This window comes from Rana temporaria, chromosome 8 (assembly GCF_905171775.1).
Source record: "Rana temporaria chromosome 8, aRanTem1.1, whole genome shotgun sequence".
NCBI classification, from domain to species: Eukaryota; Metazoa; Chordata; class Amphibia; order Anura; family Ranidae; genus Rana; species Rana temporaria.
The window spans coordinates 174,320,663-174,335,195 of record NC_053496.1 but is presented as its reverse complement, the minus strand read 5'-3'; the positions used below and the strand labels follow the sequence as shown (position 1 = coordinate 174,335,195).

At 49.0% G+C, this 14,533-nt stretch overlaps 1 protein-coding gene and 1 long non-coding RNA gene across 2 annotated transcripts; both read right to left on the bottom strand.

Moving 5' to 3' along the window:
- Positions 1–345: 345 nt before the first annotated feature.
- LOC120909452 (zinc finger protein OZF-like) lies at positions 346–6,187 on the bottom strand. The gene is made up of 3 exons (XM_040321228.1): positions 6,150–6,187; positions 5,835–6,045; positions 346–1,921 (listed from the first exon to the last, which is right to left on the bottom strand). The coding sequence occupies exons 2-3, from the start codon at positions 5,974–5,976 to the stop codon at positions 711–713; spliced, it is 1,353 nt and encodes a 450-aa protein (XP_040177162.1). The 5' UTR covers positions 5,977–6,045; positions 6,150–6,187; the 3' UTR covers positions 346–710.
- A 20-nt stretch (positions 6,188–6,207) lies between these two features.
- On the bottom strand, positions 6,208–10,208 carry LOC120909451. Its single transcript, XR_005741268.1, has 3 exons — positions 9,977–10,208; positions 8,677–8,853; positions 6,208–6,247 (listed from the first exon to the last, which is right to left on the bottom strand). It is a non-coding gene; the product is annotated as an uncharacterized LOC120909451 (long non-coding RNA).
- Between the last annotated feature and the right edge of the window lie 4,325 nt (positions 10,209–14,533).

The window sequence follows — 14,533 nt, the reverse complement described above, 5'->3', positions numbered from 1 at the left end:
GACTTAACTTTTTTAAATTTCGACGCGGGAACGACGGCCATAATTAACATTAATACGCCGCACTTACGCCACCATATAGCAGGGGTAACTATACGCCGGGAAAAGCCTAACGTAAACGGCTTAAATGTACTGCGTCGGCCGGGCGTACGTTCGTGAATTCGCGTATCTAGCTGATTTACATATTTCAACGCGTAAATCAGTGTACACGCCCCTAGCGGCCAGCGTAAATATGCAGTTACGATCTGACGGCGTAAGAGACTTACGCCTGTCGGATCTAAGGGGAATCTATGCGTAACTGATCCTATGAATCAGGCGCATAGATACGACGGCGTATCTGGAGATGCGCCGTCGTATCTGGAGATGCGCCGTCGTATCTCCACTGAGAATCTGGCCCAATGCCTTCAATTTCACCCATCACTTTGTGATAATCAGCTCATTCTGAGATAAGCATATGGATCCCTGGCCGATGTCTACCTTGGGTCATCCTCAGAGGGACTGCTCCCTCTTGTGCTGTGCAAATACTCATTAGAGAGGCAACAGACCACCGAAAGTGATTGGTGCTTCGAACCAGGCAACGCTCCAGCCTACACTTTCATAAGTTCAGGGCCGTTCTATGGCAGCCGATGGCCTTTAGCTAGTGGGACGGCCAACTGAATGAAAGCAATGTAATATCGAGCTACTCAGCATGGAGGCCACAGTGTCCTCCAAAGTTAGTTTGAATGTAAAACCGCAACATGTATCTGCTGATGCCGAATTAAACTTGATTTATCCGCCAGCTCTCTGCCACACTCCGAACATGCAAATGGTTTAATTCCGCTATGGAGTCGCTGGTGTCTAAGAAAATTGGACTTGCCTATAAATTCTTTACCGCACTCTGTACAGGAAAACGGTTTGAGCCCAGTGTGGAGCGGCTGATGTCTGATTAAACTTGATTTGTCAGCAAACTCTTTGCCACACTCCGAGCACGAGTACGGTTTGATCCCAGCGTGACGCTGCTGATGTTTGATGAAGTTTGACTTGTCCACAAATTCCCTACCGCACAGCGTGCACGAGAACGGCCTCTCGCCGGTGTGGATCCTGTGATGTCGCGAGAGGTACGACCGGTCGGAAAAGCCTTTCCCGCACTCCGTGCAGGTGTAAGGTTTCTTGTTGGCGTGAGTGGCCTGGTGTCGGTTGAGCGTCGCTTCCGCCATAAATCCTCTGCCGCATTCGGAGCAGGAGAACGGCATTTCCACGCCATGAATCTTCATGTGTTTTCGGAGGTGTGAGGACCAGGCGAAGGCTCTGCCGCACTCGCAGCAGGAAAACGGCTTCTCTCCAGTGTGCACCCGTTCGTGGCTGGCGAGATTGTCTTTGGTCATGAAACGTTTTCCGCACTCTGTACACCCATAAGGCTTCTCGCCTCGGTGGATGGCCTGATGGGCGACGAGCCGACACCTCTCTCTAAAACCCTTCCCGCACTCCGGGCAGGGAAATTCTGCATCTGTGTGGGTCTTCTGATGCTTCCGGAGTTGGGCTGCTTCGGCGAAGCACTTCCTGCACTCCGGGCAAGAAAAGGGCTTTAGCCCAGTGTGGTGTCGCTGGTGCCGAATGAGCTTCCGCTTATCGTCAAACTCTCGCCCGCATTCCGTGCAGGAAAACAGCTTGGTGGCGGTCTGACTCTTACTCTGCTGATAGAGATAGGACTGCTCGGAAAGGCCCGGATTGGTCGGATGCCGATAGATATTTGTGTTAAAGGTATCTGACGTACCCTCACAATTAGAGGGGTACACTTGTGAGTTTGCATAGTGATAGCCAGGGTGTATAATTCGATTGAATAAATATTCTCCTGAAGAATCGTCCCTGATGGCATTATCCTCATTGTCGCAATTTTGAGATGATATGACGCCACCCTCCAAAGCGTCCATGCTGGATGGGCCACCTGTTAAGATAAATAAAAATACAATTACAAATGAGTTAAAACGTAATCTAATAAAACCATGTATTTTGTGTGTGTGTTCTTAATGGAGATCGTGAGACTTTCCACCTCCCTGATATCCTCAACCCTTCTCATCCATTGTTGTATCGCCATACTGAAGGCACATTTTTTTTTTTAAATAACAAACATGTTATACTTACCTGCTCTGTAATGGTTTTAGACAGAGCAGCCCCAATCCTCTTCTTCTCAGGTCCCCCGCCGCCGCTCCTGGCTCCTCCCCCCTGCCACCAGAGCAAGCAGCTTGCTGTGGGGGATGCCGAGCTGCTGCTCTGCGTGTGTCCATTCAGGCACAGAGCCACGGCTCAGCCCCACCCCCTCTCTCTGGCTGTGATTGACAGCAGTGGGAGCCAATGGCTTCCGCTGCTGTCTCAGCCAATGAGGAGGGAGAGTCCCTGGAGAGCCAAGGATCTCGTGCACATCACTGGATCGCGATGTGGCTCAGGTAAGCATTAGGGGGGTAACTGAGAAGAAAGCACAAGCGCCAAACTAGGTGTAGCATATATGAATATTTAATGGAGAGAAGACGACTTGTACTCACAAGAGTTAAAACATCATGGGCATTAATCACTGAGGTATAATTACACCAACTTTACTTAAAAGCCCTAAAGAAGGAGCGCATACTCTGCAAACATGTTGCCCACGTTTTCTTGCACATCCGGGAACTGACATCATCATCGGTTTCCTGTGCGTTCCACGTCAGAATCCACCAGGGGTCATCCTTCTGAGTTCATCAAACGCAGAGGCAACCCTGACGCCCCGCTCTGTTGATGTAGATATACCTCAGTGCTCAATGCCCATCATACACTGCTATCTGCAGCTCTCCCTGTGCCCCCACCCCCCTCACCCTCCCTGTACATGTCTCCATCATACACTACTATCTGCAGCTCTCCCTGAGTCTCCTCCCCCCCTCCCCCTCTTTGCCTGTCATCTCTCACTATCCCTGATCTGTTCATCTCCTCTGTCACATAAAAAGCTGCATCCTAGTGCCTGTGCTCTATAGACAAAAAAAAACTCTTGTGAGTACAAGTCTTCTTATCTCCAATAAACATCCATATATGCTACACTTAGTTTGGCGCTTGCTCTTTCTCCTCAGTTGTTCCCAAAGATCCTTCTTGCCCCCCACTGAGCTGCCACTCAAGTAAGCCTATGCATGGACTGTAGATGGACACTGTGGACTATTTTATCGATCCTGATAGAACTCATTTGCATTGATCCTATTTGAGAACTCCAGGCCCTCACAAGTACTTGCATATTTGCGCCGATTCGCCTTGTTTTTTTTTTTATGCATTGGGGGGGGGGCTGCTGCACACCTGCATGAAGGTAAAAAACCTTGAGCCTTTAGAACCACTTTATTGTCTGCATTCAAACTAAGATTTACAGCTGTGAGACCACAGCACATGGTGGGGGACACCCATCTGACACCCCCATTGGAAGTGTCGGATGCTAGCAGCAGAAGGTTGGAGTAGCTACCCGCTGGATGGGTAAGTATAAGGGCTCTTTCACACGGTCCGCCTGTCAGTTTTTTTTGCAGACCTGAACGGGCGCTCCGTGCTTCTCTACGGTGACATCCGCCCCGCTCCAATCCGCCAAAGTGTGACGGAGGAAAAACCTACTTTTCCATCCGTCTGGCGGATCGGATCGGATGAATACGGACAGACGTTCCGTGTTCATCCCATCCCCCCATAGGGGAGAGCGGAGAAAAGACAGGGCGGTCCCTGCACAGTGTGCAGGGACCACCCTGTCATCCGCCGGCTCAACGGGGATCAACGGAGCGATCCCCGCTGAGCAAGCGGAGGTGCACGGGGCGGATCATTACTGATCCACCCCGTGTGAAAGGGGCCTAACTGATCTCCTTTGAAAGGGAGCTTGTGTTGGAGATCAGTTGGCCATTAGTGAACATGAACATGGAATACATGCTACAAATAATTTGTCCTTGTGAAGTAAGATTAAAGAATACAAAGCGGGCCCAAGGTACCAAAATGGAAATATTTTGGCCAGTGGTGAGTCTCAGATGATCCAGTAGAGTCCAACCACTTTATACAGAATAGACATTTGGGTTATTTGAAAGTTCTATCAGGCCAGTGCAGCTCTGGATGACACACTGAGGCCACCTGGGGCATCTACCAAGCTGCGCAGCCCTAGTATACTCGTTTTGAATCCCAACCATGACAATACCTGCATGGAGTTTGCATATTTTCCCGTTGGCTTCCTCCCACATGCTAAAGACATGGTGGTAGGCTAATTGGCTCCTTTCTAAATTGGCCCAAGTATGTGCTCGTATGCATGCAAGATAGGGACCTTAGATTGTAACCTCCTTAACGGCCTTTTAAGGGGTTTCTGATGCCCGGAGGTTGGGTTTATGATCATGTGACATGATTGGACAGCTCCCTATCACAAGCAGTGGTAACTGTGTCTGGAGTGAGCAGGACGCACGCTCTTGGCACAGGTTGGTTCACATTTTGCTGTCTATAGAGGGCGCTGGAGCACCGCCCCCTCTGGTTCCGCACCGCCACTGAAATAACATACATTCATGCATTGCATGAATGTATGTTATTGTTGCCAGCTGCCGCTGGTCTATTCAGATGGCCGGACCTTGAGCACCGACCACCTGAATAACGGCAGCTGGTTGGCTGTGCGGAAGTGCCTATCAGAGCCAGCGGCTCTGATAGGCTTTCCGAGTACAGCCCTCGTCTCCCGGATGCTTATCTTCGGAACGTACGGGAGGTGCGTTCCTTGGATAAGACTGACGGCCGTCTCAGCCAATCAGGTTCACCGATTCTGGTTATCTGTAACCTGATTGGCTGAAGCGTCACCAAGGCGGGAGAAGACATCGAGGGACATAGAAGGAGAAAGGCAAGTGCATTTTACAGGGCACAGCGGCGACAATGGGCACAGAGGCGACAAAGGGCACAGTGGCATCAATGGGCACAGTGGCGACAATGGGCACAGTGGCGACAATTAAAGGGCACAGTGACATGCACAGTGGCAACAATGGGCACAGTGGCGACAATTGAGGGGCACAGTGGCTGCGTTTGATGGCATGGCACAGTGGTGACAATTAATGGAACAGTGGATGTGTTTGATGGCATGGCACAGTGACTGCGTTTGATGGCATGGCACAGTGGTGCGAATTGATGGGCACAGTGACTGCGTTTGATGGCATGGCACAGTGGTGCGAATTGATGGCATAGTGACTGCATTTGATAACATGGCACAGTGGTGATAATTTATGGCACAGTGGCTGCGTTTGATGCATGGCACAGTGGTGACAATTGATGGCACAGTGACTGCGTTTGATGGCATGGCACAGTGACTGCGTTTGATGGCATGGCACAGTGGTGCGAATTGATGGCACAGTGGCTGCGTTTGATGGCATGGCACATTGGCTGCGTTTGATGGCATGGCACAGTGGTGCGAATTGATGGCATAGTGACTGCATTTGATAACATGGCACAGTGGTGACAATTGATGGCACAGTGGCTGCGTTTGATGGGCACAGTGAGGCTGCAATTTTTTTATTTTTCCGTTTGCGCCCCCCCCAAAAATGTTGAGCACCAGCCGCCACTGCAAATATGTGGCCTCTCTGCATCAAGGCCCACCATCTGAAAGGAAGCACATTTGCGTACTATCGCCACTATGAGGTTAAGGGCAGGGACTGATGTGAATATATAATAAGCGTAAATTGTGGGCACTAAATAACTGTAATAATAAAAATAAAAGGGTGCGTCTCTTGGCAACTGGCAATTTAATAATATAAGGCAGAGAGTCCAGCATGGAGTGATGGCTCCTCACACAACACCTACAGAGAACATAGAAGAGGGGAGAAGACGAGATGGTTGTAATGGTGAATACCTACCCGTTGCGGTCTCTAGAGAATCTTCCTCCTCCTTCACAATGACCGGTATCACCAGATCCTCCTCCTTTAAGATCACTGGTGTTCCTTCTTCTTCGCCTTTCACGATTACCGGTATCACATCCTCCTCTCCTTTCACTGTCATTGGTATCACAATCCCCCCCTTTGCCTCTTTTTCAAAAATGTTGATCTTAAAGTCTCCCAGATTCTTCTTCTGTTTTAAAAAAGACATAAAATAAAAAGTCATGGTCCTGGGAGGAGCCAAGAGGTGCAGGCTAACCAGAATGTGATAATGTTAGAATGCTCATCTCCACCTACCTGATGATGGTGAGGGATGGTGTGACCTTCCTGTGTGGAATCCCGGGAATACAGAGGACGGGGACATCTCTCTGGTGGGTTCCCATTACTGGATCCATCTGTAGGAAACACACACACTGACTGAATACATTGTTTCTATGTGTTTATCAGATGATGGGGGATCTAGGTGGAGCCTCCGTACTGCTCTCTCCTTTACAATAATGTGCACCACCCTACAGTTTGGGCCCCAATGTTAGCTGGGAATACAGAGGACAGGGACATCTCTCTGGTGGGTTCCCATTACTGGACCCATCTGTAGGAAACACACACACACTGACTGAATACATTGTTTCTATGTGTTTATCAGATTTATTTAGACAGGATCCGATTGTGGGAGGAAACCGGAGTTCCAGGCACAGGGAGAACATGCAAACTACTGGCAGGCGGCGTCGTGGTCAGGATTTGAACCAGCGACCCTTTTTCCTGTTAGGTGAAGGTGCTAACCACTGTGCTGCCCCACACTTGAGCTCCATCTATATTCAGCGATGCCAAGTGCCTTGTCAGTCTGAGAGTCTCCCTCCTGATTGGATGGCACAGCAGTGGCGCCATTGGCTCCCACTGCTGTCAATTATATATATATATATATATAGATCACGCCTATATATGTAAACCGTGTTCAAATCATACATGTGAGGTATTACCGCGACCATCAGAGTGAGAGCAATAATTCTAGCACAAGACCTCCTCTGTAACTCTAACCTGGTGACCGTAAAAAAAAGTTTATTTAAAGCGTTGCCTATGGAGATTTTTTAGGTAATGTAGTTTGTCGCCATTCCACAAGTGTGCGCAATTTCATATATATATATATTTTCTTTGCTGTGGGAGCACGTGCGGCGTGGGTGCTTTATTTTTTTTTTCTTATTTTTTTTCTACACTGTCCCTTTAAAAAAAAAAAAAATAATAATTCTGATCACTTTTATTGCTGTCACAAGGAATGTACCGTATTTATCGGGGTATAGCGCGCTCCCGCGTATAGCGCGCACCCCTAAAGTTGCCCCCATTCCTGTGGAAAAAAATATTTTTTTTGTACTTACAGTTTTGGTGTCTTGCGCGGCGTCCATCGGCGGGTCCGGCATCCGTCTGCGGCTTCGGGTGTCCTCTTCGTCGGGTCCGGCGTCCTCCTCGCTCATTTCCCGCGCCGAGTTTGAATACTGCGCCGGCATATACCGAGCGCAGTACATTCGGGCAGGCTCGGCAACTGTCGCGCTCATGTCCTGTACGTCCAGGACGTGAGCGCGGAAGAAGCCGAGACTGGCCGACTATACCCGAGTGTACTGCGCTCGGTATATGTCGGCGCAGTATTCAAAACTCGGCGCGGGAAAGCGGGTATCGGCGTATATCGCGCACCCACGATTTTGCCCTGATTTTCAGGGCAAAATAGTGCGCGGTATACGCCGATAAATACGGTAATCATCCTTTGTGACAGTAATAGGCACTGACAGGTACTCTTTATGGAGGGATCTAAAAAGACCCCAAATTCCCTCCTTTGCATTTAAAAGTATTCAGATCGCCAAAATCGGCGATTATGAATACTGTCGTATTTTTTTTTTTTTAAATCGGCGCCATGAAAGTAAATCTGCTTATGGTCGGCGCATAGGGGTTAAAGTAACGGCGCAAAAAATGGCCTGGTCATTAACGGGGTAAAACCTTCCGGGGCTGAAGTGGTTAGTGAATTGTGCCCATTGGGCCGGATTCAAGTAGATTTGCGCATTTATTACGGAGGCGCAGGGCAACGATTTTGCCCTGTGCCCCTGCAATTTTTTTGCGCTGCCCTCGATTCACGGAGCAGAAGCTCCGTAAATTGCGTGAGCGCGCCGGCAAAATGCCCGGCGCAATTTAAATGATCCCGTAAGGGGCGGGAATCATTTAAATTAGGCACATTCCCGCGCCGAGCGTAGAGCGCATGCTCCGTCGGGAAACTTTCCCGACGTGCATTGCGGCAAATGACGTCGCAAGGACGTTTGCTTCAAAGTGAACGTGAATGGCGTCCAGCGCCATTCACGATTCACTTACGCAAACTACGTAAATTTGAAATTTCGCGACGCGGGAACGACGGGTATACGTAACATTGGCTGCCCCTGCCCCAGGGGCAGCCTTACGCAAAAACCGCCGTACGGAAACGACGTAAATTGCGTACGCAGGGCTCGCGCAACGTTGTGAATCGGCGTTAGTATGCAATTTGCATACTATACGCTGAGCACAACGGGAACGCCACCTAGCGGCCATCGCAAGAATGCAGCCTAAGATATGCGGGCATAAGAGCCTTATGCCACGCATATCTTAGGCTGCAGTCGGCGTTACGATGTTCCTGAATCAGGAGCACTCGTTGCGCCGGGGCAAGTAAGCAATTGCGCTGTGTAACCTATGGTTACACAGGCGCAATTGCTTCTTGAATCCACCCCAATGTTTCTACGTATTTATCAGATGATGGGGGATCTAGGCGGACCCTCTGCACTTCTCACTCTGCTACAATAAGGTCTCCTCTTACCCGGTGATGTGAGGGCCGGCTGGCTCGCCATGTTTCCGTGGTCTATCAGAAGCTTTGGGCCAGCGTTCACCTCTGCTCTCGGGATGTGAGGTGAAGGAGCCGTGTTGGGTCTCTGCTCCCGATCGGTGGATGCGGCACACAAGGACGGTTGTTGGACCTCCCGGATACGATTTAATCCTGCTCAGTGAAAATAAAAAAGGAGCCTTGTTAAGGAACATTCCCAGAATCTCTTACATCTTCTAACAAATCAACATAAGAGTGGCTCCGCGGGGCAGTGTAGGCCGGGATTCAGCCGGTCCCATCTTATAGGTCGGACTTGATGTCTTTTTTTTAACCTCACTTACTACGTAACATCTGAAGACTAAACAATCCCACCAAACTCTTCTAGTTATTGGCTACCTGATAGTAAATGCCCGCCCTGGCCGAATCATATCCATCTACTGGGTGGGCAACGGGGTTCAACATCGACATCTGGGTTATGTTTAGATTTAGGCCCGGATTCACATACATCGGCGCATATTTATGCCGCCGTAGCGTATCTCTTTTACACTACGCGGGCGCAGCGCACAGAGGCAAGCACTGGATTCACAAAGCACTCGCTGTTAAAGATACGCTGGGTTTCCTCGGCGTAAGCCAGCGTAGGTGGAAGTGGGCGTGAGCCATGCTAATGAGGTGTGACCCCATGCAAATGATGGGCCAAGCGCCATAAAAGTACTTAAAATGAACGGCGAATGCGCCGTCCCGTGGCCGCATCCCAGTGCGCATGCTCAGAATCGCGTCGAGACAACTGCCTAAGATACGTCGAATTACTGCCTACGACGTGAACGTAACCTACGCCTAGTCATATTCACATACAACGTAAACGACAAAAGATACGACGGCTTGTGTTCCCTGGTCCATACCTTTGCATGAGTTGCGCCTCCTCTATGGGGAATAACTTTACGCCGGAGGTACGAATTACGCAAACCGCGTATATTATGCGCCGGGCGCAACTACGTTTGTGAATCGGCGTATCTCCCTCATTTGCATATCTATGGGAGCGGCAAATGCGCCCAGCGTAAATATGCGCCCACGATACGACGGCGTAGGCAAGTTACGTCGGTCGTAGGAAGCCTATTTTTAGGCGTATCTCAGATTGTGGGCACGGCGCACACATACGACGGCGCATAGTTACACTTACGCGGCGTATCTCGAGATACGTCGGCGTAAGTGCTTTGTGAATCCGGGCCTTAGTATTCAATTATTATGCAGTGTATATATAAATAATAACCCCCGAAGCACGGCGCCACCGTGACCTCACCTCTCTTACGCTCCACATGACGAAATGTACGAATTCCGCAGCTCAGGGGGGTAAATATGTCACCGTGGCCCCCGGCTTGGTGTCACCGCGTCCTTCATCTCCTACAGACGCAAGTCAGAGGCTCCATTCCATCTATCTCTCTGTATATTCCCCAATATATTCCTATGACACCCATTTCATCCCCCTACTTCTCTTCCCTCACCCCCACTCACCAATACCTCCCCTCCTCCTTCTCAGCACCACAATCAGAAACCACATCGCCAGCCAGCCCCCCTCCCTACCATCCACAGACCACTTCCGCTGTATTGCCCTTATCCAACATGGCCGCCCCGCCACCGGAAGTCGCCCTATAAAGCAAAGCGCAGCGTACGTTACGCTTTCACTTTTCCACAGCTGTGTGACCGCCAGGGTGAAGAAAAATACCACCCGTAATCGCCCGCCGGACACCCCGTAAGAAGCCCTGGAGCGCCCGACTTCCGATTCCGCCGCTGCCCGGATCCAACATGGCCGCCGCGTCAGACGTTTCCATAGAAACGGAGCGTTTCACGTTGTAAAATGAATTTCAAAAAGGGGTCATAAACGAACTCCTGGGGAGCGGCAGCAGTGCGAGATTTAAGAATTCGGGGCACTGTTCGGCGTGTGTAATTGTGGACTACAACAAAATGGCCGACAACTATCAACCTCAGAGTTGGAGCTAAATTGGCCTTAGGGGGGCGTGGTTTCCCGCCGTGACTGCAAGCTAGCGATCTCCAGAGGCATAGAATAGGAGGGCAGCCATATTAGGTAAGGGCATGGTGGATAAAGCCGCCATTAAAGATGAGGGCAATGGACACATTGTGAAAAACAAATACAAAACGGAGTAAACTGAGTTTGCTGTGAGGGAGTGTAAGCACACTGTCAGCAGCTCAGTAAATTTACAGCCAGCAAAGTTTATACACTTAAGCTGTCAAACCCCAAAAAATAAAATAGCATTACGCAAAAACCGACCACGCTGCGACCAAAAACGTAGTATGAGGTAACAGACTGTTCTCCTTGCCTGGAAACAGTAGCCCTCGACCTCACTGTTAAATCAACCTTAAAAAAATATAACCCTTGACCTAACCCCCAAACTAGCTCCAAAAACGCAACCCTTGACCTAAAAATCAACACCAAAAGCGTAACCCTTGATCTCACCATCAAACTAACCCCAAAAAATGTTACCCTTGACCTCACTCTCAAATGAACTCCAAAATGTAATCCTTGACCTCGCCATTTAATCAACCCTAAAAACATAACCCCTGACCTCACTCTCAACTCAGCCCCAAAAATGTAACCGTTGATCTCACCCTCCACCTAACCACAACAAATATAACCCTTGACCTCACACTCAAATCAACCCCAAAAACATAACCCTTGACCTTACCCTTCAACTAACCCCCAAAACATAATTTTTAGAGTGAGGTCTAAGGTTAACACCAAAATCAACACCAAAACATAACCCTTGACCTCACCATAAAACTAACCCCAAAAACATAACCCCTGACCTCACTCTCAACTCAGCCCCAAAAATGTAACCGTTGACCTCACCCTCCACCTAACCACAAAAAATATAACCCTTGACCTCACACTCAAATCAACCCCAAAAAGTAACCCTTGATCTCACCATCAAGCTAACCTCAAAAATGTAACCTCTGACCTCACTCTCAAATCAACCCCTAAAACGTAACGACCTCATCCTCCAGCTAACCACAAAAACATAGCCTATGACCCCACTCTCAAATCAACCCCACAAAATTTACCACTTGACCTTACCATCAAACTAACACCAAAAACATAACCCTCGACCTTACCATCAAATCAACCCCACTCTCAGATTAATTACAAAACATAACCCTTGTTCTCACCATCAAATTAACCCCAAAAATGTAACCCCTGACCTCATTCTCAAACCAACCCCAAAAGTGTTACCCTTGACACCACCTTCCAACTAACCCAAAAAACATAACCCTTGACCTTACCCTTTAACCCCCATAACCTTTGATCTCACTCTCAAATCAACCCCAAAAACATAACCCTTGACCTTACCCTTCAACTAACCCCAAAAACATAACCCTTGACCTCACTCTCAAATCAACCCCAAAAACATAACCCTTGACCTTACCCTTCAACTAACCCCCAAAACATAACCTTTGACCTCACTCTAAAAATCAACACCAAAACATAACCCTTGACCTCACCATAAAATTAACCCCAAAAACATAACCCCTGATCTCACTCTCAACTCAGCCCCAAAAATGTAACCGTTGACCTTACCCTCCACCTAACCACAAAAAATATAACCATTGACCTCACTCTCAAATCAACCCCAAAAAGTAACCCTTGATCTCACCATTAAGCTAACCCCAAAAATGTAAATTATGATCCCACTCTCAAATCATCCATGAAAATAACACCAAAAACTTAACCCTCAACCTTACCATCAAACAGGGCTGGTCTGGGACAAATATTTGGCCCTGGACTTCATCTAGACTGGCCCACTTTGACAGGTCTCTCCCATGGCGGCGGGACAATTCCCACACCCCCCCCCCCTCGGCCACCCGCACCCCCTCTCCCCCTTCACTAGCCACTAGCCACTACTTTATTACAGTAGAACGGCTGGTACTGGTACTCTTATAGGCAGTACCAGTGGGGAAGCTAGACATTATTTCACCCGGGGCAAAGAATCAGTTCAGTGTCCCCCCATTATGGGACAAGATTAGGCAGAAGTGAGAAACTCCCAGGCCATAGCTGTTGAGCCAGCTGTCTGTCCCCTCCCCCATGCTCCTCTGTCATCCCCCCTACTCCTCTGGTCCTCCCCCTGCTTCTCTGTTCCCCCAGGTGAGCGCTGTGGGGAGGGAGAGGCGGTGAGCGCTGCGGGAAGGGAGAGACAAAGGAGCAGAGGGGGGCAGCGGTCTGCTGTCACTGAAGCCGGCCCACTGAGCCATCGGCCCACCGGGAAACTCCCTGTAGTCCCAATGGCCAGTCCATCCCTGCCATCAAATCAACCCCAAAGATGTAACCCTTGACCTTACTCTCAGATTAATTTCAAAACATAACCCTTGTTCTCACCATCAAATTAGCCCCAAAAATGTAACCCCTGACCTCATTCTCAAACCAACCCCAAAAATGTTACCATTGACCTCACTCTCAAATCGACCCCAAAAACATAACCCTTGACCTTACCCTTCAACTGACCCCAAAAACATAACCTTTGACCTCACTCCCAACCCCAAATGTAATCCTTGACCTCACCATCAAACTAACCCCAAAACGTAACCCTTGACCTCATTCTCAAATCAGCCCCAAAAATGTAACCCTTGACCTCACCCTAATGTCTAACACAACCCTAACGTTAACCCCACTCTTAATACAAATCCAACTTCAAACCTGCATCAAAACCTCATCGGCCACACAAGCCCAACGAAAACGTGACCCTGAACACAGCCATTCACCTTCTTCTGCCCCCACACCTAACCAATGGACTTGACACAGATGAGGAGACATCTTGTAACTTTGAAAACAGTTTATTGTGTGTTCCAGGAGCCTCGTGAGGGGCACAGAGAAGAACCTTATTGTATCACATGGAGGATAAATAATAATATAATAAAACACTTGAATACAGGTTACTACCTGAGGATGTACCTTAACAGTTCCAATATGGCATCTGGTTATTAACTGGCTGTTCACCATGTTGGGACCCAATGTACCAGAATGTCACGTACCCCCTTTACGCAGGGCCGTTGCGACAGGACAGGCAAACCAAGCAATTGCTTGGGGCCCCAGAGCTGGCCTGGGGCCCCGAGCTGGCATGCTGGGCCCCCCTCCCTCGCAACTCGCTCGCTGCACGGGAGGAGGAAGGAGGATGAGGGAGGAGGAAGAACTAAGAAGCAATTTTCGGTAGCGGCCGAAACCCCCCCACCCCCGCTTCTGAACTTGAAAAGACTCGGATGTCATTTCCGACAGTAGCACATCCCCAAGCTTCTCAACCCCGCCCTGTCGTTGTCCATTTTGCTTGGGGCCCCCAAAATCCTTCAAACGGCCCTGCCTTTACGCTATTGTTGTTTTATGCCAGGAAGTTGATTATACTATCTTGGAAAAAATCGTCAGCACCCTCTTTAGCCGTGTACACATGATCGGTTTGTCTGTTGAAAACAGACCAATGGACTGTTTTCATCGGACAAACCGATCGTGTGTGGGCCCCATCTGTCTTTTTTCCATCGGTGAAAAAAAATGTTTTAAATTTTTCCTTTGGTTAAAAAAAAAAACGGTAGAAAAAAACGATCGTCTGTGTGGAAGTCCATCGGAGAAAAATCCTAGCATGCTCAGAATCAAGTCGACGCATGCTCGGAAGCATTGAACTTAATTTTTCTCAGCACGTCGTAGTGTTAATGTCACCGCGTTTTGGACACGGTCGGATTTTTGACTGATGGCGTGTAGGCAAGACTGATGAAAGTCAGCTTCAGCGGTTATCCGACGAAAAAACCCATCGGATTAGATTCCATCAGATATCCGATCGTGTGTGTACGTGGCTTTTAGCAG

What these genes read in the sequence shown, in the direction of transcription:
- LOC120909452 (XM_040321228.1), bottom strand. Translation starts at nt 5,976, where the DNA reads ATGACAGTGAAAGGAGAGGAGGATGTGATACCGGTAATCGTGAAAGGC. An exon ending in TTCTCTAGAGACCGCAACGG is followed by an intron (nt 1,922 to 5,834) that starts GTAGGTATTCAC and finishes TTATCTTAACAG; the next exon opens with GTGGCCCATCCAGCATGGAC.